A 25,014-nucleotide genomic window follows, 5' to 3' on the forward strand; every position below is an offset into this window, starting at 1 on the left:
TCATAAAAAATGAGATGAGGAGGAACTGGTTAATGCAAAATAATGGCTTTTAGAGTAACAATGACTCAACTGACTTGACCCTGTATTACAGCCATCATTTTCTATTCCCATTTTTCCTGCAGTGTAAATAATGCCTATTGTAAATGTACATCACTCACTGGAACTGTGTCACTTTTTTTATTGACTGGAGACCTGGCCCATTATTTTTTTTCAACAACGCGTGTCCTACATTTTCTCAAATATGTAAATGTGCTAAGCTAATTTTGCAGAGTAGGAGTGGTGAATGTTTGCATTTCTGGTAACTCCTTAATTTGAAATGTGATTTTTACAGCATAAACTTTCAATTTCATTTGAGAGCTCTTAAAAGCTGAAATTGGGAGAAAGGTGTAAATTGCATTACTGCTAACTAGCTGGCTGTCCAGAGACATTTCTTGGGGTTGCAGTGCAGTGCACTGGTGTGTTGTGCCAGGTCTGGTATCTGTACACACATACATGAGGGAACCTTATAAGAGAAGCTGAGATATTTCATAAGGTCACTGACAGCGCTGAGATGAAATTCATAAACTCGGTGTCTGCAGATGGATGAGTGTGTATTCACATGTGTAGCATGCTTCTAAGTACCTTTCATGTGTGCATGGTTCTTAGTACCTTTCAGTTGTCCTTCAGCTGAGGCCAGTGAAGCAATGGCAGTTTGCACCTGCTGAGTATCCAGCCCTGTTTGGATCAACAGATCAAACGTATTCTTCCCTGGAAAGATGGCCATCTGTGCATTTCTATACTGTCCTTTACAGCACTGCTCAGAGGTGCTGCATTTTGGTGCCCTCATATCTGTTAGAGATGCTTGTTTTCAAATCAGACACAGTTTTGGCATTTGTCAAAAGATCTCTTAAGTTTCATCACTAATCCAGTTAAAGGAAAAAAAAAAACCCAAAACAATCACAAACCAGTAGGGCTGCAGAGGGGAATACCTCTTTGTTTTTGTAGATGGAGGCTTACACTGCAGGTTGACATTCCAGCAATATTAACTTCATTAAGACAGGAATGCAGTGCTGCATTCTTGGACGGGAGGGAGGACGATGGACTGGGCTGGGGAGGAGTGGGACCCCCAGGGAGAGCTGATACTGGGACCCCCAGGGAGAGCTGATACATTGGGGTGTTCTCCTGCAGCCTGGCTTATTCTTGGGGTCTGTGGACACATCTCAGTAAGCCTAATAATAACCTGGAGTCCTCAGGCTTTTCATCTGGGCCCTCACAGAGTGATCTCTCTAACCTGTGTAATGTGACAGATAAAAAGGGGCTGTGGGGTGTGGGTAACTTTGACAACAAATTACTTTATTACAGTGTAACTGTTCTGTCATACTTTTCCTTTCTGACCTAGTATTCAGCTGTGATGGGATGGTTCAGGGTATGCCACTGCTCTTGCTATCACTATCTTTCCCTTCGGGCTGAGGAGTAATTCACCTGTTTCTCTAAACACCTCTGTGCATGGGATCATTCCTGAGTGAGAAAGGAAAACTGACCCCTCAACTTGGTACAGCTGTGCAGGTTCTCTACCCTCTTTACGAGTGGCAGCTAAACACCACGGTGCTGGCAGAGCCGATACAGGCTTTACCTAGCAGTGCTGTGCCATCAGGAGCAGCGCTGGGCGTGCTGTGGGAGACTGTAGTGAAGTAAGTGCCCTGCCCTGGGACTGCCAAAGCCCAGGGAGGGATGGGGTGCCATGCTTATGTTATCCCACTCCTGCCACTTGCTGTGCAATTGCTTCCTAAACAAGTTTTACTTACTTTTTAATAAAAGCTTTACAGAGAGATGCTTGGCAGCTGACAAGGGACAGAGGCAAGTATAACAGGTGAACAAACCCTTCTCTTTCACTGACTAGGACTTTTACCAGCCTCTTCAAGGCAGCATTATCTGATCTTAATGGACTTAGAGAAGTAATGGCTAGGGCCAGCGTAGCCCCCCTGCCACCCTATCTTACAGGCATAAGTGAAGAGGCAGGTACAAGATGCAGTGTCTGTGATGATAAAATTTCTTCCTCTCTTGTCCAAATAGCCAAACAACTTTTATATCACCTTGTATGCTACAGCACTTAAATTCCCACCAACAACACTTTCAGAAATTCTATACAGTTTCAGTAGTGCTGTTAAATACTGTGCTGTTTCTGTAACAGAAATGTAATTGTATTAAAATTACAGCTTCAATCAGTACAATGCAGGAAAGAGGATAAAAATGGAAACAGGACTTTTGGGGATTGTCTTCTTCATGTCCAGTGTTACTGTATTTTACACAAGGTTTCCTATTAGGGTGGGATGTGGACCAGTTTGGGATAGCACCGGGGGTGGTTTCTTTCCCTTGAGGTGGGAGTTGAAGGAGTTGGCAATAGGAGGTTGTTTTGCTTGCTTGTTTTTTGAAAGCTAGCAAAGAACGTATTTGCTAAATCTGCTCCTGTAATGCTTTGGGAGGATGGCTGCGAGGTAGCTTAGAGTCCCCTTTAACACCTGCTATGACGCTGGCTGCTGCCAGTCCTGCCTCTGCCATACAGGCACGAGTGCAGGCTCTCATTCGGTTGTAAATCTCCATTAGAAAATTTTCAAAATTTTTACCTCTATTCTCATCTTCTTTTTTTTTCTTTTTTTTTCTTTTTCTTTTCTTTTTTTGTTTGACATCAGAAAGCAAAAGTCAAAGTTTGGAAGTCCAGGCTGGTCTTCAGGGGCAGATTGTTTTGTGAAGGGCTCTTCTTTCTTTTTTTTTTTTCCCCCTGCACCTTTCATGTCTAAGAAACAAGCTCTTCATCTTGGCACTTATGTTACCTGTCAAAATGCTGTCCTGGGCAAGATCAAAGAGTAGAGGGACTTATCAGGTGAATGTGCTCAGCTGGCATTGCTGCTGAAGCTTAAAACACCCATCAGGTCTTTTCTTTTTTTTTTTTGTTTTTTAATAACTTGAAGACCCGGGAGAAAATTGTTCACTGGCTGAGTTGTTTATATTTGATAATTGGGAAACAGTGTTACAAAATATCAGCTTTGAAAGCAACACAAAGCTTTTTCAAGATGATGTGCCATTCTTGTTCACCCTCACTATGGTGGAGAGCAAGCCCTGGTCCTTTGGTCTTTTGAGAGAGGCCAGGTTTCTCTTCCTTTTCTTCATCTTTTTTCCATATGAAAGAAGTTGGGTGTGAGCAGGAGAAACAAGACCTTCTGAGGAGGGCATTTCCCTTTGTTCTTCCTATTTCTCACTCTCTCAGAGGATCCAGTTCACACATAGATGATGAAACCTGTCAAACCCCACTCTGTTCGATTACTTATGCCATGTTGGAGCATGGTGCTACATGATGGCAGAATAGGAAGTTTGGGTAGGATTTGCTTGTTTAATAATAATAAAAAACTGAATCTGCTAAACTGACAGCACAAGTAGCTTACTAAGATGATGTTTCCCTTTTGTAAATGGTTTCTGGATTATAAAGTAGGAATTTTATATTTCTGGCCAAGGTGTTTGGGAAACTTTAGCTCAGCATCTCTTGAATCAAGGCATGACTGACCTTCCTTCCATACTGTCTGGAGTAGTGTATGTACTTAAGAATACTCTCTTTTTCCTGCCCTGTCTAGTCCCTGGTCGGCTATGTTTCGAAATGTATTGTTTGGACATAACTTGTAGAGTCATCTAAATATTTAATGAATAAAAATCTCTAATTATTTAACATGAAATCCCTTTCCTCCTATCTTTCAGATAATGAATATGTTTTTATAGACCTGGAGCAGAAGCTTAGCAAATACTTTTCAAAGGAGTGGAAGAAAGAGACCACCAAAGTAAGAAGGGTGTTTTATTTTGGAGGCTGCTGCTTTTTTATTGAACTAAACAGTGAAATGAAAACTCTTAAACTAAGGTCCATAAAGCATTTCTTGAAGATGGTCTGCAGAATACTTTTCAGTAGCAATATGCAGTGACTTGTGCACAGCTGTAAAATTAATTAAAAGTGTTGAAACAGCCCCTTAAACAACTTTACCTGAGCAATAGTAACCACATGGTTGCGGCTTAGCTGCTACAGAAGTGGAGTGGGTCAGTGGGTCAGTTTTCCATTTGAACTTAGTCTAGAACTTAGTCTTGAGACCTCATTGTTATCCTTAAGCAAAACAACCTAAAACCTTTTGTGACTTGAACCTGATAAAAGGGAGATGACTGGAGCTGTGACTCTTCTAGAGTACATGCAAAAGGACAGTGGAGGAAGAAGAAGGATATTTTGTTTGAGAAGAGTCCTAGTTCTTTAACGCTAGCCAGCCCTGGCAAGGGAGGGAAAAGCTGCATGAAATAAAGACAAGCCTACGTAATTGTTTAACGCTGGTCATTAAAACATCATAATGCCTGTTTGTGTATGTCATTATTAGAGGAGCCATAGACTAGAACAAAGTATAACAAGCAATTGGATTCAGATACCTTAATTGGCTCATTATGACTTTTTCCATCTTCCATAAGGGTTTTCTTTTGCAGAGTAGGCACGCTTGCCATTTTTGCTGCTCAGAGAAATTTGTAGATGACTAGTGAGGTTGGAGATCTCTCTTACCCCCAAACAAGTGCTCTGCTTTTCCCAAATGAGTGAGAATTACTTCAAAGACAACCGCAGTCATGCAGAGGCCCATCCTTTCAGCAGAGGCAGGTGTTTTTGGTCACCTCGGGATGGGGTACGCTTTGCGATTGCTTTGTGGTTGGATTCTTGCAGCACTTTCCAAGTCAGGATAAGTGTTGAACCTCTGATGTGATGTGAATCATAAAAGACTGAATGACTTGCCATTGGCAGTACTGCAGTCTGAGAGGAGTTAGCCTATCAGACTGGGTTAGTTGACAAGGAATTAATTCCTATGAAGAGGTTTCAGGTGGAAAGCTGAAAGTCCAGCTGATAAAATAGGGTGACAATAAAAAAGTTCCAGAAATAAAATGGAAATATTTGCATGATGATCAAGAAGCTGTCTGCATCAGATGTGCCGAGCATGCCACGTAACTTGTCCCAGTGAAATGGGTCCGACCAGCAAAACCTTGGAACTGCCTGTAGGAGCAAAGTTACCTGTGTGAGCAGTCAAGTGGCAAAGTAGGAAAGATGAAAGAATGAGGTAGTAAGATGTTCCTTTTTTATTTTCCCCTTTTTCTTCTTTTTTTTTTTCTCCTTTTTAAACAGGGCTGTAAGTCTGAAAGATAGGCTGTAGTTAAAACATCAGAACTCGTGCTGGCTTTCTTCTAACAGACATCCCCAGTGTGAAGCAGACATCAACATTGCCTTCTGGTCTGTGGCTGCAGGAACATGTGAATAACTAAACACAAGCCCTGCCAAACAAAAGGCTCGGAGTTGATATCAGGCTGGTGCGCCTCAGCCTCGGGCAGTAAATGCTGAACACGGCAGCACATGTGTCCTTGATAAGTGATGTGGTGCAGCACAGGGATGGCTGGTTACTCCTAGGTGTGCCCTGTAAACGCCACAGCCATGCCAGCATGGCATGCTGCCCTGCTGCCTTGCCTGGTGCTTTGAGGGAGGCCGATTTAGACTTGCTGTGTTCAGCACTAATGCGTCTGGTGCTGCCAGGTGCTGAGCTAGGTAACTCTGAGCCAGGCTGGGTGTCCCCAGGCTACACTGGGACTCATCCCTCCTATCCAAAAATCATCTTCTGTTCATAGGATATTTTGTGATTCAGCCTGTCTGAATGTTTTGTGATGCCTCATTGTTGTGAGCCTCCAAGACAGTCAAATTCCCCCCTAGAACTTGCCAAGAGCGAAGAGTAGAAAACGAAAAGCAGTGTGGGTAGTGAGCTTGGGAGAAGAGAACATTACCAGACAGGGGAACAGGAATTTTGGATGCTGTTCATAATTTAACTTGTCTTCTGTCTTTGCTCCAGGGAACAGAGAAATTCAGCCCTCCTTTTGTTGCGTTCTTTAGAGTGCAATACTACGTAGAAAATGGAAGAGTAATAGGGTAAGTTCCCTTCTGCAGTAGCTACTGTGTTTTGAATTAGTCATTGTGTTCTTAAAGGGCAAGAAAAATAAAGTTTCTTTGTTAAGCTCATCTCTGTGAGCTCACAGAAATAACCTTAAAAAATCTGTTTAAGAATTTTTTTTTAAGACCTTCACAGACTTCCTCACCCAGCTATGAATGTTTTCTGCCTGAAGCATACTCCATATCCTTAGGAAAATTTTGACTGCATTTCCATCTGTGTTTAGAAGCAGGTTGAATGACGACATTATCAAAACACGATTAGCACTCTTTTGCTTGTGTCTTTTGGTTGTATGAAAAGCATCAGATGGATATACCAAAAATAGTTACTTATACTCTAAAGCACTTGCTAACAATTTTGGATCTGCTTTTTGTATCTGAGCAGTGCTCTGTTCAGTCTGCTTCTGGAAATGGACCTTTGTAAATGGACAAAAGAAATTACTTCAAAAGTTAGAGAGTTTTGCATTTGGAGTCCATTCACATGGAATATGGACTGCACTCAAAACAGCACCACCCTCACCCACGGTACAGAACAAAGGATGAGGTAGTTGAAAATGAACAACTGACAGAGTTAATTTGCATCAGCACTTCTGGTGTGGCTCTGACCCTGGGGCAAGCCAAGAGTTGGGATCATTTGGGTGGATTAAAATCTTTACCAAATTTTTGGCATTTGTTCTCATGTTGAACAAAGCTTGTGGTTTTCTATGTTTTCTCTCTCCATAGTCTTTCTTTCTTGGATACAGGGGAGTCTTTCTTCTGGACTCTGTTTGGCTGATAAGTGCTTCTTATTTCATTTTGCTCTTATGTACAAAAGGAGATTACATATTATTCTGCCGCTCCTGATGTACATGTCCTTCAGCATGACAAGCAACTTTCTCTTGCACTAGTAGTTTAATTGGAGAGATGTGTGGAGCCGTGCAGAGGTAGTTACCTGGCCCCTTCAAACTATGCACACACACTTTTACAAGCAGTCTGTAGTGCCCAGCACCTCACCTATATGTACATGTCAGCAGCCTGCTTTCCATGAGCTCTAAGAGCAAGGGCTGTGTGGGTTATCAATGCTGTGCTACAGTTATTATGCCTTATCAGACCATCCCGATTTAGCAGCTTGAGGAAGAAGACAGAAATAAACCCAAGGCTTCTCTACCTTCTGATCTACCTTGCAGGGAATTAGCTGCTGAAAAGTATCTTGAGCCTAAGGCAAGGTGAAATAATAAAGCAGTGCCAAGTTTAGAGGGGAAAGGAGGACAGGTGTGCAAGCAACAGGACTGGGAATTCAAGGGAGTTGACTCTCCTGGCTCCTACAGGCTTTTCAGAGAAACAGAAGTGCTTGATTGTAGTCAGTCTCCAAAACAGGTGTGGCGTGATTTTTCTTTCATCTAACTTCTTAGATCTCATGCTTCTCAAGGTAGAAGCTACCATTTCCCATGTTTGTACAACACTTAGTGGGAGAAGACCTTGATCTTGGTTTGGTGCTCCCTACGCACACATAACTGGTATCAGGGTGGCATTGGCACACACCAGACATGTCAAATTTTAATCCCTCTTCTCAACAGGATGATGTTTTTGAGGGGCCTTATCTGAACTTTCTTCTTCAGGTAAATTTGCCTTTGTGTTTTGCAGCGATAAGGTGGATCGGCAGCTCTACTACTGCCATCTCAAAGAGCAAGTACTTATGTCTCATTGCAATCACAAAGAAGAAATCTACTTCTTGCTGGCTGCCTACAGCTTACAGGCAGACTTGGGCAACTACAGAGAGAAGGTCCATGTTGGCAAATATTTTGAACCTCAGGCTTATTTCCCACAATGGGTAAGTTTGGGGGGGAATATTTCTGTCAACAGATTGTACACACAGCAGGAGCTTGTCAGGGTAGTACCTAATGCAGCCATGCAACTTCCCCAACTCCCACTGCAATGATCAGGCAGAGGGGTAGAGTATCATCCTGAGTTTCCCTTGGGGGATATCTCCTGTCTGTCCACTGGAGGTAAGTGCCTGTTCTTCCTGGACTCATTCATCAGTGAGGTGGGTGCTGCATCCTTCCTTGGTGAGGGAATGTGCTGGTGTTACATGAATAACTCTGACAGTGCAGCTGTCTTTGTTTAATTCTTCTATGGCTTAAAGGGTTGTGCGTTTGTAGTGGTACATCAGCAAGATCTGCACAACCTAAGCTCTCCAGAAAACCTCCAGGCCTGGAAGCCAAGTCCATTGTCCTTTGTTCCCATCTCTGTAATACTCGCCTCAGGGATGAATAAATCCAAACCCTAAGGGGTAGTACTGCTGTGCAGTGCCTCTTGTGCTTGCTTTGTCATTAATCTCTGGCTCAACTGCAGTAAGAGGAAAGGGAAAGGCCTGGAAATGGGTTTGCATGTTTGTTTATAAGCATGTGCACATGACTTGTGCCCTTCAAGCCAAGAACTGATTTAGTTGTCAAATGAAGGCAAACTAGCTAAGGCTCTGTTAGTTCACTGTCCCAGGCAAGCTGCATCTCCCCTTAAAGACGACACTGTCACCTGCTTTGGGAAGAAGGTTTAGAACAGTGACAGGGATTGTCTTGGGGAAGCAAGGCTGATAGTCTCCTTTATGCACAAATCCTGGCTTGCCTGCCTTGCTGTGCAGAAATGCCCCTTTGTCCTAGACAACAGGCCCTCATCCCATGCCATTCTTTGTTATGGGTTGTCTGTCAGGAGGTAGCTAATGAAGTGCTGGAAAAGGTAGGTCTCGTGTGTGCTGTTTCTGAGGCAGTTAAAGGGCTTATCACAGACTATTGCTCATTTGGCAAACACTGCAAAGGCCCAGGCAAAGCCTGGCTCACCTGTGCTGAGCCACAACCCCAAGCGAGTACGTGGGTGATTTATTACATCATTATAAACACTGAAATCTGGCAGGCGTGGGGACGCTTCTCTCCCTGCCTCTGGGCTCCCATGGGGAGATAGTGAGAGATCTCCTCCTCCTCCAACGCAATCTCTTCCTCCAACACGTGCTTCATATCATTTGGCCAAGGGCTGCCCCAAGTCTCATGCAAGTGAGGAGAGGCAGTGCTGCCCTGGGCTGACCCACCCAGCTTTGAACTGTGGAGCTGGCACGTCTCTTTCTGCTGACGTTTTGCAGCTGATGGCAATGGTGCTGTCCTCCATCGGGGCCAGCCTTCCTCGTGGGAGGGCAACTAATCGGTCAAGGCATGCAGAGGAGGGCAAAGGTGTTACCCAACAGAATAAACAAGGGTTTTAATATAAAATGGAAGTGGGAACTGGGTGGTGATGGAGTCTGGTTGTTTTGAGCCAGGACAGGTTGTTTCTAGCAGGATATTCTCAAGTTCCTGGTGCAATCTAGTTTTAAATGTCCCCAGTGGTCGGGTATATTGTGAAGTGAATTCAGCCGATGTCCCTCTTATCCGTCACTGCTGCTTACAGCCTGAAAGGGGCCAGTCAGGCATGGGAGGGGTCAGGGCCACCCTCTAGGCTTGTATGGAGAGAGCATGTGTGCAAGCAGGGGAACTGGGCACCCACAGGGCAGGAGCAAAAGGCCCAGTGCAGATTTTTGTACTGCTTAGTACTGCTTAGTAGAGCCACGTGCCTGCCAACCACTCCCAATAGATAAAAAAAATACCTTGAGATAGTGTTATCTGTCCCTTTGAGAATGGAAATGCTAAATAAGCCTAATGTGTAGTTTCAGGTCTTAAAAGGAAAACCTAGTATTTCTGCCCTGTTTGGAGATGTTGCTGCTGATTGTGTTGGCATGCAGAGCAATATTTGTTATCTGCCCATAAACATTTATGGATGCCAAGAGTTAGGAAAACTAATTCCAATACTTAAAAGTGAGAAGAGCTGACCCGACCTCTGTGGGCTTGGTCTGTTACAATTTTGCCATCTAGGATCTGTTTGGAGACATCAGTGTCATCTGGGCTGGTTTAAATGCTTATCCTCCAGGGAGGTAGAAGTGAACATGGACTAACATCTTGAGGCAATATATGAGCCTCCTCCACCTCCAGTCTCTGCTTTGCTGTTGATCACAACTCCCTCCCATGTGGATCGCTGTAGAGTTGCTGACCTGTTTGTTTTCTTTGTGGTTTAGATAATTGCGAAGAGGGGGAGCGACTACATCTTGAAACATGCCCCAGAGATGCACCGAGAACAGCAAGGGCTGAGCACTAAGGAAGCAGTTCTGAAGTTCATTAAGGAGTCTTGCCTACTGGAAGATGTGCCAGTCCACTTCTACAGGCTGCAGAAGGTTAAACAAAGAGCTTCTTATTTTGAACTTCTCTCGCATCATTAATCGAGTACACCATTGCATTTTTCTCTTTCTGTTTTTTTGAGGGATGGTTGCCTCTGATTCAGAGAGGCCAGACAAATCTAAAATGCTCAGCCAATGAGGCCTGTCCCCACAAACAAATCCGTTGCCAATATACAGATATAGCTGGAATTTAGTTTTGTTTCTTGGCCAAGAAACTGGCCACAGGAATGGCAAAACTTAATTTTTGTCCATGCCTGTTGGTAGAATTGCACCAGGAAAATCAGAGAAGCCTTTTTTTTTTTTCTTGTTGAAGTTCATTAAAATAATGACAAGAGGTCAGCCAGCTTTCACACAAATGTCATGTAATAACTGAAGGTGACACTGAGTCATTCCGACTTTCTTATCCCCTTCCTTCTCTAACCGTGTAAGACTGGTTGGTGTTTTTTCAGTTATATGTCAGTTTTGGATTCCTGGATTGTTCCTTGTGCCTAATATAAGGCAATGTAATGGCACAAGGCTTGCATCTTGCAAGACAGATAAGGAGAGATGGTTGTGATGCAAAGTTTGAGTTCTGTGAGCCCATAAATTTTTACCCCGAAATTTTCTTCCTCCTTCTCCTCCTAACAAAAACATGCCTTCCTTTCCCTAACTCTGCTGTGCTAGGAGAGGCTGAAAGAATTAGTTTATGATATTTTTTTTGGTCTTCAAGCAGAGGAATCTTATCAGAGACGAAGTATGTCATAGCAAGATACAACATGAGCTAAAAGCAAGGCAGAATTCCAGCCCAGATGCAAACATGTAAAACCACCTGCTCTCAAAACCCAGATTAAAAGGTTAGAAGGAAAGTCCCATAACTCTGAGTATTGATTAGCCCCCCAGCCAAGGGACACCTAAGATCTACGAAGTCCCTAGATGGGAACAGCAGTGCCATGGCAAGGAGAGGGGGATGGGTGTCCCTTTGTTTTGGGCTCTCTGTTACCTGGGGAGCGAGAATGGTGCATGTTTGTGGGGATAGCAGAGACAACACATGGCAGTATGAGAGGTTACAAGGTACCTCTGAGAGCAGTAATTGTCCATGCCCTCAAATCACTAAAGCTACAGGATTCCCTGTCCAGGGCAGCTAGGACATGGGCTGCTGAAATTCCTGAGTCTCCCAGCACAAGGGGATTTAAGGTGTAGATATTTCAGGGGTCAACAAGGCAAGGTGCTCTTTACAAACATAATAAAAACCAAATGAGCTGATGGCATCTGCCTGATGAGGAGTCCTGCTACCTCTCCTGCAGTAGGTGCCAGAACAGGGGCATGGTCTTTGTAGATTAACCTTTGACTCCAGGCTCTTCTATTCTTTTAGGATAAGAAGGAGGATCGACCAACAGTTATCCTGGGCCTGACCCTGAGAGGAATGCACATCTATCAGGTAACAGACTGCTGTGAAAGCCTTCTGGTGTAGCATTAACTCTGCCCAGTTCTCTGTCCTCCCCCCTCACTGTGGCTCCTCTGCCTCCCCTGTGAACACCAGGCTCCACATATCTCAAATTCTTGGTTGTTTGCAAATTCTTTGCACATCGCTGACTCCACCCTGTACCTGCCAGTCCCTTTGTCACTCTGAGTTTGATGTGTTGCAGGAGGTGAATCACGTTCGCCAGCTCCTCTACGACTTTCCCTGGTCGCACATTGGGAAGCTGGCCTTTCTGGTGAGTATGACGGAATGGAGGCCATCTGGCAGTGGCTGTCAACCTGGGATGTGGCAAAGCTGTCAGCCTGCCTGCACTGCCATGTCAAGTCCTGTCACTTGCATGCACAAAACCACAGCTATCTCTGGTAGCTGTGTGGCTGGAAACATGCTTTTGCTCATTTCTCTGGCATCTCTCCTCTATATGCAGGGGAAAAAATTTGAGATCCAGCCAGATGGCTTGCCGTCTGCAAGGAAACTGGTTTACTACACAGGCTGCCCCTTCAGGTCACGGCATTTGCTGCAGCTGCTCAGCAACAGTCACCGGCTCTTTCTGAATATTCAGCCAGTGTTGAAGCAAATCCAAAAACTGGAGGAGGCTGAAGGTATGTTAAGGAACAGCCAGGTGACTTTGGTAAGGGGAAGAGCATATTAGGCTCTGCTGTTGCTTCACGGTGGCTGCTCTGTATCTAATTAATGGTGTTTCTGACTTATCAAGGACCCAGTGAGAGAAACAGAGGTGTTAGATATGTTTCAGGTCTGTTCCTGAGAAATGTTTATGGCTCCCACGTTGTAGACTGTGATCAGAAAGCATGAGTGTGTGAGAGTAGTAGAGGGGGAATATCTCCTTTTAAGTAAGAGAAGATCCTTACTCTCTGTGTTTCCAATTTGTGGATATGATGCATGCTTCTGAGTGGAAATAATTTTAAATAAAAAGCTTTCCATTGGAATGAAATCATCTTGCGTTCAAGCAGAAGCACAAATTGTGAGCCTGTGTCTTACTTTTTTTAGTGCCCTTTACTAAAGTAACTGCACACAATTTAGTCTTTAGTGTCATCCAGCTAAAAACTAGGAGTTGCAGGTGCCAGAAACAGCCTGAGAGCAGATCAGGGTTCCCAGAATTTGTCTTTTCTGATGGGGTTCCTGTAGAGTATCTGTAGGAACGGTGATTTGAACACGAAAGAATACTCCCTAGTATCCTTGCAGGCAAATTTCATTCACCTCATCACCTCTCAGCTCACCCCCTTTCATTTTCCAGCTCTGCAGGCTGGGTTTCCTACAACTTCTCAGCCCACCTCTCTCTTCCTGGTGACTGTTTTAAATGCATTACATAGCCCTTCTTTCATACGGTTGTGTCCCCTTCCCTCTACCCTTCACCTGAATGCTTTTTTCTCCTATTTCTTTCCTGACTGCTGTTCCTCGTATTGTCCATTGATACTTTGTCTTCTCTGAATTGTAAGCTTTGTATTGTTACCTTCAAGGTCAGTAGCAGTCAAAGAGTAGCTGGTCCTCTTGTCCAAGGACATAGGCTGACTCCTTCCAGGTAGATCTCAGGAAGAAACTTTTCTGGTTCTTGCTCATCTCAACTAATTCTAAGGAGCTTACATTAATCTCTGAAGTGGTGATTGCTGGTTGTATGGAATCAGTGTACAGGGCAAGGCAGCCCTTGGTCTCATCTGGCTTGGTTCTTTCTTTTTCCCTTCAGTGAGGTAACAACAGTGGCCTTGAGCTGTGCAGGCAGAAACAGTGGCATGTGCAAGTCACCTGTAGAAAGGCTCATTGATCATGTGTGCCTGTGGGCAAAAGGCCCTAGGTGGTTTTGTGTTTCTTAGGGTCTCATGGACTTCTTGACCACCCTCGGCACATATAAGCCATGGGAGAAACAATAAATCATTAATAAACACCAGCTATGGGGATTCTGTTCTTCGCTGATTCCACATGTTGGTGACTATTTCAAGAATGAGCCAATGCATCTGATTTTAAAGATTGAGCACTTAAGTTAGCTAAGTAAGCCACTCTCTTTTTTGTTTGTTTGTTTGTTTATTTTTAGTTGACCTTTTCTTCACTGTGGAACCTGCTGTTTTCTGTATCATAACTGCCTCTACCTGCCTGTTCTAATTCAGAACATGCTGATTTACTTCGAATATGACTAATTCTTTTACAACCAGCTGGGCATCCCAGTATCTGCTGAGCAAACAAAATACAAAACTGTCCCTCTATTTGTTCAGTAGCTGCAGGAGTTGTTCTTTAGTTGTGAGGTTGTGCCAATCCCAGAACTTACTGAATATTTTTGCTTCCCTTCCTTTGGTCTTGCATAAAGTTCCCACTGGTTTCTCTCTTCTTTCTTCCCCAGAGAAGAAGCGCTACCGAGAGTCCTACATCAGTGACACACTAGACATGGACCTGGACCCATGTGACAAGAACTCCCGTGGCAGCGGGAGCAGTGGGGGCAGCCAGAGGGATAACCGTCTCTCACGCCAGTCCACAGGGAGCCATGGCAGCTCTCACACATCGGGCATCGAGGCTGACTCCAGGCACCGGGTGTCAGTGGAAATGTCGGTGGATGAGCCCTTCAGCATTGACCGGGTGCATAGGAAAGAGAAATCTTGCAGCTCAACCATCAGCCATGGTAGCTCTGGCATTGACATTGGCAGCAAACAGCGGGCTGATGATGACACTCGGGATGATGGTAAAGAATTTGGAGACATGGAGCGACTTCTAAGCCCACTTTTGTCTTCTCCTGCAGGAGAATGGGGAGTAAGAGTCTGTACAGCAGCTTGGAGCACAAGTGTAATGCTAACCATTCTCCTGCTGCTCTCTTTCTCCTAGAGCTTGAGCTGGCAGTAGATGAGCCAGAGGAGATGCCTGTAGATGAGCCTTTAGAGGGAAACCAGTTAGAGGAGGCCACTGTGGGAGAATCTGTTGAATCTCTGCCTCTAGATGCTGCTAGCTGCCAAGGTGAGATGGCGTTCTGGTACTGCTCAGTGCTGCTCTTTAAGGCTCTAGCAACAGGCATAATCTGAGGGACCTAAGAAAACTGTTACCTTCTTCCAAACAACTGCCAGTGCTACTTACTGCCTTCTGCAACAGGATTTGCAGTCAGCTCATCTAGAGGTTAAAGGGCAGCATTCCATGTTGTACAGTGCTGCTCTTCTTTGTGCTCCTCAAAGTCTCCCTTATCCAAATGTGCCAAGTTTATATTCAGTTAATGACCAAAAGATAACTGAGGTAAATCTTTTTTAGTGAAGTAATTTGCTTTAAAATTTTGATTACCACAAAACAGCCAAGGGGTTCAACCACAGAAAAATGGGCTAGTTACAGGAATTCATAGGTAAAGTTTTGTGGCTTGTGATACAGGGAATGCTAGACAACTGGATCACACATGAGCTGTCTGGCCTTAAGATGTACAGCCTTTATAGTAAAACAAGATGGGTGAAAATGGGACATGTTGGTGAGAAACTGTTTTCTTGAAAGTTTTTAAATATTGATCTTTAGGGGTGAAAAGGAGCACTTGTGAGCAAAATTCCTGGAGCACTGAGGGTGCTTACTGATACATATTTATATTTAGAGGATAGCAGGGATTGAATGTGGCCTGTGAGAACAACTTCCCTTTTCTGCAGCCCACAAAACCTCAAACTTGCATTGCTTTTCCCTTTCTCCTTCTCCTTTACAGCTATAAATCATGGATCACTGTCTGTGGTGCAAGTCACGCTAATCAAAATGAGAGGCCAAAGCGTGGAATCCCTTCACCAGGTAAGGGAGGGGGGTGCTCAGCAGGAGGGTCTGGCATGTGCGTGGGCATTGAACCAAGGTCTAGTGTAATGGAGACAGCTGTAAATCAGGTGACCTAAATTGGTCTGGATTTGACTCATTTTTAAATGGTGTAATCAAAACCAGCTGTTGGCCTGCTACTGCTCTCAGGAATAGGATGAGAGCAGCATTGGGTTCAGAATACTATAGAGAGGTTTGGAACAATCAGCAAGGAAATCTTGCAAGCCAGTTATTGTCTACCTTAGGTTTCTGGATGGGAAATGGAAAATCAACCACTGCCAGATTTTCAGTGGATTACAGAGCAAAGACAATCCATGCAGTTTGGGTGTGGGTTGCAAACTTAATCATCTTCCTGCTCCTGAAGCCAGAAGTAAATCACATTGGGGCAAAAACAGATGTTCAAGCTCTAATTATTATATCATTTGTGTGATTATACTCTGTGTGTGCTGAAGTCTTTGTTGTTGAAGTTTTCTTTCCATCAAACATTTGAGAAAGGGCAATTATATATAGTAAAGTACATAGTTTAATAAGTTTTGTTTGGAAAAGTCTTATTAAAATGTCTTTTGAAGGCCTCTTTTCAAAGTATAGCTGCATCCACTGGGGTAGAAATGTTGTGGAGTTTTGGAAAACAAACAGAGAAAAAGCCTCCACGTTTTCTTTTCTCTCTGAATCCAGATTGGCGTTATCTGCTGAAAGAATTGTAAATATCTGAACAAGGATTTCAATCACTTCTTAGGACTTTTTTTTTTTAGTATTTCATGTTTCTTCCTGGATCCAGTCAAAAGTAATGAGAAATTTTCACTTATCAGCAAAATAGTCTGTAAAGTGCTATAGTAGATTTGAATAAAATCTTGGTTATTTTTTCCAAAGCTAAAGACCATGCAGTACAAATCATAGTGAACTTATGCCTATATTTGAGATGACGGCTTAAGAGCTCAAGGCTGGAAGGAGGCATCTTGCTTAAAATAATATTTTTAAAGTTACTGCTGTTACCAACACATACTTACTCTGTTACTTGACTGGGAGGCACCTGTTTTATAAAAATGTTTCTGATCAACACTTTTATACAATTGCAAAGACCTGGCTGCCACTTTTATGCATCAAATATTAGGTGCCTCCTTACAAAACCACCAAAACCTTTCTTACAAGGTCATGTTACTAAATGCTGCAGGGTTTCCTTAGCATTAACAGAACCATGCAACATATTCCTGTTTCTGGGAGTACAGCTGAGCCAGCACAGGGTTTCCTTCGGGGTGGTTTTTTTAATGCCCTTCCTATTGCAGTGAGAGAAGTGATACTGGGAGGACGTTTTCTGTGGTGCAAAAGAATACTCCTGAAATCAGCCTTATTATCAGCATTTAAGAGGTGACTATTAAAAAGGCAGAGCAAGACAAGAAGCAAGTGGTAAAGTTGGAAATGTCTCAAATGGTCAATAATTCCTTCACAGAGGCTGACTCATTACAGCTTGTATAGCAAGATGCTGCCTCTAGGAAGTACTGCTGATTTGTTGCTCCTGTTTGCAGAATGATGTTATGTAGTGAAACTCTGTTGCAATTACTGGACACGGTAACCCATTGGTTTGCATCACTGCCTTTTGAACCTTCCTTTCAGCTCAATAGACTTAATTCAGTGTGTTGAAGTGCTTGGGGTAGTTTTGTTTTAAGTGCAGTTTGTCCATTTGAGGATGACTGCATGGATCTGCCAAGAAATGTCAGGTCATTCAGGTGTCAGTATCTGTCAAGCGTTTCATCCATTGTGTTGGACACTGAGAACACAGTGCAAACAGATCAGAATCTGGCTCAACATAAGGCAGCTTAATGCACTTGTAATTTTTTAATGGTTCACAGTTTCTTCATTAAGCCAACATCCTTCAGAAGGCTGGTGGGGCTCTTTTGAAAGAATGGAAGAACAATTTTGGAAAATTTGTAGCATGCATAGCATCCTTAGTCTGTATATGAGCTCATTGTTTTTATTCGTGTATGTCTTGCTGAACTGGCAGGTCAGATCGCCCAAAAGCAGGAGCTGCATGGACCAGCACAGCCAGAGTTTGGATGACATCCGCCTTTATAAGCACCAGCACCCGCCACTAAGTGCCACACTGTCTTCAGACACGTCCCACAGCTACACGTTTGGCTGCAGCCTGGAGGATAAGCTGTCTATCTATGGCTGTGTTTATTCCACAGCGGACTGCAAAACCAAGTCTGCCCTTTACGGGAAGCGGTCCATGAACTGCCTCTCCTTAGATCTGCTGGGAGAGGATCAGCTCCCAGAGGAGTTTGTGGTATAATGAGATTGGAGCTCTTCCATACCAGGAAACAGCTCATTATGGAAATATATACCTCATTAACACACGTGATGTCACTCTGGTTCTTGCAGAAGATTGTGAACGGTTTTGTTATTCAGCTTCGTATCAGGAAGTGACATCACTTCTGCAGACCTGACTACAGGGCAAATCAACGAGTGTAGCACTTAACGTGTACATTGGAAGTGTCTGTCTGAGCAGAAAATGGAAGTGGCTTGCACTATTAGCAGTGACACAACCAACATAAAAACCAAAAAACAGTGGACCAAAACTGATGCTGAGCTAGTAAAGCAAACTCTGTCTAAATGGATTAATCAGAAAGAAATTTAAAGTCTATGTCAGTTTATCTTCCTGCCTTTCTCTTGTGGTCCATGTCTGTTAATGCTAGTGTACAGATAGTTTGGCTGTCTTGAGTTTGTGGTGCTGCAACACTGCCAACAGCTGTCAGGCCAGGATATACTCTGAGCACATTTGGAGGGCTGTGTATGGAAGTGTCTGGCCTGTTTCTGTTATAATGAATGCAAGTTGCCTATTTGCTTCACTGGGAGCAAGACGTGCTCTGCCAGGAGTTTATTCCTCTTTTCTTTGTTGTTGTTGTTTAGTTTTGTTGTAAGCATCCAGCCAAATACAGTGTGCGGCCTTTTTTTTTTTTTTATTTACTGCAACAAATGGAACTGTCTCTCAGCTGTCTAGTATTGCTGTGATGCAGATTGATAAATAAATGCTTATATCCTTGGGGAGATGGGGAGATGATAAAACAAATGACTTGGCTACTTCTGAGAGTACAGAAGACAAGTTAAGAGTGTTAATTGACTGGCTTTTGAAGACAGGAGTGTGACTGGAGAATTTGTCCAGACATGATCACCCCTTACTTTGATTCATACTTTTATGTTATTCTTGTTTTGTTGTTTTTAATAAATCTGTTCCTTAGAATTTTTTCCTCTGCTTAGAAGACAAGTATGGACTAGAGAAAGTTTCTTTGTAAGGACAGACAGAGTGACTGTGTCCCACTTAGTCATGGATAGGTCATGCAAATATGTGTGTGTGGTGCTGCAGGGCTGATGATGGTGGAAGTGTAGGCTGTTTGTGTGCCAGACTAAGGGTACTTGTTTGGTGATCTTGAGAGTGGTGGAGCTGGCTGTGCTGGCTCTCACTAGGAAAATAATAATAATGACGCTTGATTCAGGCATTTGGTGTGGAAAATATCCTGCTACCTTGTTAGATACAAATAAACATATGTTTGATTTCCTCCCCTATCTTTCCCCAGTACCTCCTCCCCTCATCAATTCACAGCATTTCAGAAGCTTGTACTTGAAGGTATGTGTAACCTCTGCCCAGCTTTTGACAACCTTGCAAGTGTGTTTTGGCAAATTCTAAAAGCCAAGGGATGCTATTCTGCTGGTTGAGGAAGTGTGTGTTGTGCAGAGGAGGGGCAGGAAAGCCAGACCACGATGAGGAAGGTTTGAGCTGCTGCTTTGATGGCGGGCTTGCAAACTTAGTAGTTGTATGGTAAATTGCATTCTCATAAGCTGTCATCATCTCACTATTTCTATGCAAGTGTGGTGTAGAGACAGAGCATGCAGGTGCCTCTGCATATGCTGAAGTGGCATCAGGGGCTGTACTTCCTCTGAGATGAATCCAGCACTAAACCCTAGCTGTGCGTTTGAGGAATGAACGGTGGGCACAGACTCACTGCAACCATGACTTAATTGACTGTGCCCTCTTTGATCATGCTGTTCTTTCTTTTTGTAATGAACAATTAGGAACTGTGTGTTCACTGTAGCCTCTTTTCCTTTCTTCCAAACAAAGCCAAAATGCCTTTACAAAGTACTTGAGGTATGCTTACTGCATCCAAAATAAACTCTCCTAAATGGATCTAAATGGATAAAGTAAATCTGGCTGTCTGCTCTTGAACAGTCCAGTCAAGCCTCCCGCTGTCTGTTGCTCCCTGTTACCTGGGTCCTGTTTGGCTGTAAGCCATGGGGGATGGGCACAGCCAGGGTCCAGGAGACCAGTGGCTGCGCTGCAGGGAGCAGCCTTGCAGCAGTGCAAGAGCCTTGCTTTTGCAGCCACTGCAGAGCTGGAGCGGTGGGTCTTACTGCAGCAATGCCCATCTGTCTGTGGAAAAAGTGGGGGGGTGGGGTCTGGAGCAACAGCTGTGCTAAACTCTCCTATGGTTACTTGTGGTTCTGGCAGTGGTCGTTCACAAGACAAAAAGGTCAAAAATCAGTGCGCGTAGTTGTTTGGAAAACTGTCATAAAACGCATGTGCACCGTGTGCACACTTGTCTCAAAGACAATCACGCTCACACCTCCTTCAGCCTAACCACTGAAGTGTTTATTGCCACCAGGCAGCTTGGTATTCTCATTTTACAGTTACCAGGCTTCCAAAGGATTTGGTGAAGTGCTGTAACGCTGCTGCCACTGGTTACAAAATACACCAATGCCTGAAAACAGTGTAATTGACTTGCATGAGCATCCACTGCCTTGTATGTACCTGTATTTATTCATGGCTGGTGGGGAAGGCAAATTCTACAGGTCTGGCCATCTTCTCTCAGTGGTGTGTGCAGACTCCTCCAGTACTATAGGTGATATATGCATATGAAGGGAAGACCAGACGCTTTTGTGTATAGACTGAGAATGAATATCTTCCAAGCACTGTGAATATCTATTATGCAATTTTTTGTATTCATATAAAAAAACCCCCACACCTGTTTCTGCTAGTAGTAGATTTTTTTTTATTTGTTTGTTTGTATTTGGATTTAGAAGGTCTCTTTTTATTTTTGGGTTTGATAGTTTGGTAGACGTTAGTGTGTAAACATTTATCAGTTAGAAACTAGCTGCCAATATTTGTACATATTTGTAAAATACTCGTGTTATAATCACTCTATTTTAATGGTAAAAGTTTCTCCTTTCCATGAAAGGAATTTCTTGTTTAAAATAAAAATAATTATATGTACACCTGCAATAAAGTATGGATAGAAAAAGGTGGTTGCGTAGCTTTTTTTTTTTTTTTGCATCCTAGGAGGATGGTGTCCAATGATGTCTTCGATTTGAGATAGGTTGTAGAAATTAATTTGCTGCCAGACTGTAATCCCTATGAGCTCTGCTTGTGATGACAAACCCAGAGGCACTGTAGTCACTGGAACAACTCCTGTTCCTCCCTGCCACTCTCAGTAGTACAATGCCAAAGGGGCCTCTGTCAGGTATTAAGAACCCAGTTGAGCAGGTTGGAGTCAGCGGGACACTAATGGGAGCTGAATCTAACTGAAGAGACAAGTTAAGCTGCTTGTGGTGGTTATTCAAGAAAACCAAGCATGTGAACTCTCAAGGGTGTAGAGAGATCCTGTCAGCATCATCTGTGGGCTGCCTCCAAGGGCAGGCACACTAGCCCACATGATTCAAAGTGCTGCTGAAAAGCAGCACTCTGCCAAAGTCACCTAACCTGCTGGTCTGGAGTCTGGCATGGATAAAGGAAAGTTTTCTTTTCTTGGGTTGTAAATCTATGAACGAGTGCCGTAGTATGACTATTTGGATCTCTTCTTGAAGAAGCTTGATGGCTGGGGGTCACTTGTTTGTTGTTTGTTTTCTTACTTTCCTCTGAATATGTTATGGACCATCAAAGCTAGCACTCTGAAAAAAAAATTTGCTTTTTATAGACTTTGTTATTGTGTTGCCCTTATTCTTATGACATCCTTTCTTGTACTTCATATTTCTGTCCAGCACCTGCTATGTTTCCAGTAAATAGATTTTCAAGGACTAGAGACTCATCCATCTTTGGTTTGGGGATGCTGGAAGGAGGTGGTTTGATAACTCATGGAGCTTTCTGTGGAGGTAAAAATAACAGGCAAATACTAAGTCACCTGAATTTGAAGGGCTTTGTCACTTCTCTTTGTTTCTTTGCTTGGCAAGTTATAGCACTTTCTTGCCCACTAGGCGGAATGCTGGTGACCAGAATTCATGGAATGAGTCTGTTTCTGAAGGTGGGGCTTCTGATGCTACCGACAAACCTTGTGTGGGTTCAGTAAAGCGGTACGGCGTGGGAGGGGGGCAGTGTGGTTACTGCACTGGATCTGTGAGGAATGCCAGGTGTGGGAACTGCATGGGGGTGCGGTGCGAAAGCTGACGGGTAAGACAACCCAGGTATTTTGGGTGAAGTGAGAGCAGTTCCTCAGTGGAGTTCTTGGCAGTGGGGCCTGAGACACTGAAGGCCGATACAGCCCCCTCGAGGCTTCCCTTGGCGGCAGCGGGGTGAGATGGGGCACGACGAGGTGCCCGTGCCGTAGCTCCCGGGCGGGCGCGGCCGTGTGGCGGCAGTGCCGGGCCGGGCCGCGGGGCGGCGGCCGAGGAGCGCGGCGGGCCCGGGGCCGCGCTGCCCGCCGGGCTCCGGGCGGCCCAGAGGTGCCGGGGTGCGCCTGCCTTGAGCCAGGGGACACCCCTCGGGCAGCCTCTGCCAACACACTGCGGGCCCGGACTGCCTGCCGCCCCCGGGGCACGGGCATGGGCCGGCTGTGGGACGGGGGGCACCGGGGCATCGGGAGTCGGGCAAGCAGAGTCCAAAGGTGGCGGTGGCCAGCAGGTGTGCCTGAATCCCGCACAAAAAGTGTATGGAGTGGTTCCAGGTCACGGGGGCAGCGTGTCGTCCAGCTCCTGCGTGCAGGGCAGTATGCCTAAACTGCACTGGGGAGAAAGCCTCTGGTAATCCTTGGTATGGGATGCTCCAGGTGTGAAATGTCGATATAAGTTCAGAACCACCCCAAGCAACTTGGTTTATGAAGACACGCTCGTTCAATGGGATGGTAAGTCCCAGAGGCCGGGGCAGTTGTAGCCTGAGAGGTGATAGCTGCGGCAGCATGGCTCTGTGTGTGTTGTGCCAGCTCTGTGGCTGTAGCTGCCTTCAGTGTCATGCGTGGGGCCATCGCTGGAGGCAGGACAGGGGTAGCCGAGCCTTGGGTACTACTCAGTGAGGCAGTTTTTCTTTCCTCCTCGAGCTGCCTGTGCTCAGGGTGAGCATCTTTTCTGCAGAACCTCTGCAGTGTCAGAGCAGCATCACTGAGTATTTCCCCTAGCTGCACCCGCGAAGTTAGATGTACTGAATTTTTAATTCTGTGCTGAATTTTTAATGACATCTGAGCATGTTTGCAACCACTTGCCCACTGCCCAGCTCCACTTCCACGACCCCCTTGGGGAGCTGAATATTAGTTTTGGGCTGCTGTCTTGTCACAATTGGGCCCTTTTGTCCTTGCCTTCAGCCCAGTTGCAGCTGGGGCAGCTGCCAGAGTGGCTGAGCCCACAGCTCGGCAAGGCGCTGCACAGGTACTGGGTGCCTCTTGCACAGCACATTCCTGGCATGGCACATTCTGTGGTAGCCGTGGCTGGTGCTGGGCTTCACCAGGAGGGAAACAGAGGAAAGGGCGAATCTGGTTTTAGCAAGGTGCCTTTGGTCAGCAGGGATAGACTGGAGGAAGTGATGGGATGATGGAGAAATGTATGTGAAGGATTTCCTTCCCCATGGATGATTTCACTTCTCTCATGCAAACATTTTATAGAGTAAACCCACTTCAAAGTAGTTCCCATCCTTCCTTTGCTGGCATGTTCCTCAAGCTTGTTTTTTGGGGGCACACTCCAGCCCATAGCCATGCTGGATTGTCATGCTCCTGGTCAGCCAGATACTGGCTGTATCTGTCCTTCTGAACCCTGAATTTGGCTCTGCAAGGAGGAGATTGTAGTTGCTAGAGTAAGATCCAGGTAGCAACCCTGCATGAAAAGTCTGTTGTTCTACCACAGACATGTAATGATCAAAAATCATATTTATCCTTTCTGGTAGACTGCAGGAGCAGCTGAGTATGGGCCATTGAAAAGCATAGCTGTGGTATTTTAAAATTCTGCTTTATTTTTATTCCTGGAAATAGAAACCTCACATTTTTATTTTAAATCTCATAAATATGTCTCTACCAATCTTTATTTTTCTTTCTCCAATCACTGATGTTCTCAATATGTAATAAGATAATTGAATATGGCATATGCTAGAAGCCTTCAATCTCAAGCCACCATGTGGAAAATACCACTTTAGAAAAAGTAGAGTATTCAGTGTAGGAAAAATTAGTTTGCATTAGCCACAGAAAGTACTCAACCCCTTTTCTACAACCAGCTAACAAACACTCTGAGCTGGTTGACAATCATTGCAACAGAGAATGATTCCCACATCCACATTCCCTTATAGAAAATGAAGCCTTGACTGTGGCTCACTCTCTAATCAAAGGCTTTCAGGCTGGAAGACTTGCATTGAGGCAGCCCCTCCCTGCTCTTCTGCTGGATACAGGCTCTGGGGTTACCCTCCTCTCTGCACCCTCTCAGACACAAGTGCATTCAAAAGAGCTCTGGCTGTTGGGATGGAGATTCCTGAGCAAAATCATGTGCTGTAGAAAGCCGGTACTTCTCTCTGCTCCCTGTGTAACTTCAAGGGATGAGAGCGAGGAGGCTTTTTGCCCTATTCTGGGGTACCCACCACAGGAAATAAGGTCTGTGCTACAGTATATTTTTGTTCCTGGCAGTGGTACTGAAATCTTTCTTGCCTGGCTTGTAAGCTGTGCTCCTATATTTTGGGTTAAATGACTCACTGTGTGTGGAGGAAGCATGGGAAGCTAGCCTGGGTTTTATCTGTATTGTCCCCTGAAGTGGATCCTTAGCTCTCTGTGTTTGCAGGACCAGCAACACCAGTAGTGTCCTGCTCCTCTCCTCTGGCACACACTGCACACACTGGCACACGCTGCACACACTGCTGCTGCAATCAGGGAGGGTTTTCAGCCCATATGGTCTTTCTGTGGCTAATGCAAACTTTCTGCCTATTGTCTTTTTAGTCAGACATGAACAGAGGACTCCCATAATTCCTATGTTAAAGTGCTAATGGATTATGCAATGCATTTTTGGGAGCTCCTGTTCTTGGGATGGTCAGGAAGGACATGCCAATCACCAGAGTGGGTGCATTAAGGCAGGTGAAGCACCTGGGGGCAGGGGGATAATGTTAGTATTGCCAACTGTGACTGCATTTCTTGCAGGCGTTGCAGTGTTCTAGGTTTTCTTTGTAAAGCCCAGCTTCCTGAGTCATGCTTTTGCATAAGGCTCACACCTTGTAATAAGAAAAACAGATAAAGCTTCTTAGCATACCTGATGAAGGGAAAATTTGGCAGTAGGAGTGCTCAAAGGGCCCAGGCCAGAAGGGCAATAGAGAGCCCCAAGTACAGGTGAGTTTTTGAACATCTAGATCCAAACTCATGCTTGTGC

General features: G+C 44.6%; 1 protein-coding gene across 3 annotated transcripts in view; it reads left to right on the forward strand.

The window, feature by feature from the left end:
* FRMD1 (FERM domain containing 1) overlaps window positions 1-25,014 on the forward strand; it is a 61,769-nt gene that overhangs the window by 21,240 nt on the left and 15,515 nt on the right. For 2 of the 3 annotated variants that reach the window (XM_051811155.1, XM_051811154.1), the window contains exons 4-14: window positions 3,727-3,806; window positions 5,880-5,956; window positions 7,598-7,784; window positions 10,047-10,202; window positions 11,557-11,622; window positions 11,831-11,899; window positions 12,089-12,263; window positions 14,012-14,347; window positions 14,488-14,616; window positions 15,332-15,411; window positions 17,429-21,063. In XM_051811155.1, the coding sequence (XP_051667115.1) occupies window positions 3,727-3,806; window positions 5,880-5,956; window positions 7,598-7,784; window positions 10,047-10,202; window positions 11,557-11,622; window positions 11,831-11,899; window positions 12,089-12,263; window positions 14,012-14,347; window positions 14,488-14,616; window positions 15,332-15,411; window positions 17,429-17,716 (1,643 nt within the window). In that variant the 3' untranslated portion in view covers window positions 17,717-21,063. Of the gene's footprint in view, window positions 1-3,726; window positions 3,807-5,879; window positions 5,957-7,597; window positions 7,785-10,046; window positions 10,203-11,556; window positions 11,623-11,830; window positions 11,900-12,088; window positions 12,264-14,011; window positions 14,348-14,487; window positions 14,617-15,331; window positions 15,412-17,428; window positions 21,064-25,014 lie in introns of those variants that run through there. The other variant, XM_051811156.1, reaches the window with a different exon arrangement.

The sequence above is a fragment of the Manacus candei genome, unplaced genomic scaffold (genome assembly GCF_025592945.1).
Source record: "Manacus candei isolate 608988 ecotype Guabito, Panama unplaced genomic scaffold, ASM2559294v1 h1tg000081l, whole genome shotgun sequence".
In the NCBI taxonomy this organism is placed as follows: domain Eukaryota; kingdom Metazoa; phylum Chordata; class Aves; order Passeriformes; family Pipridae; genus Manacus; species Manacus candei.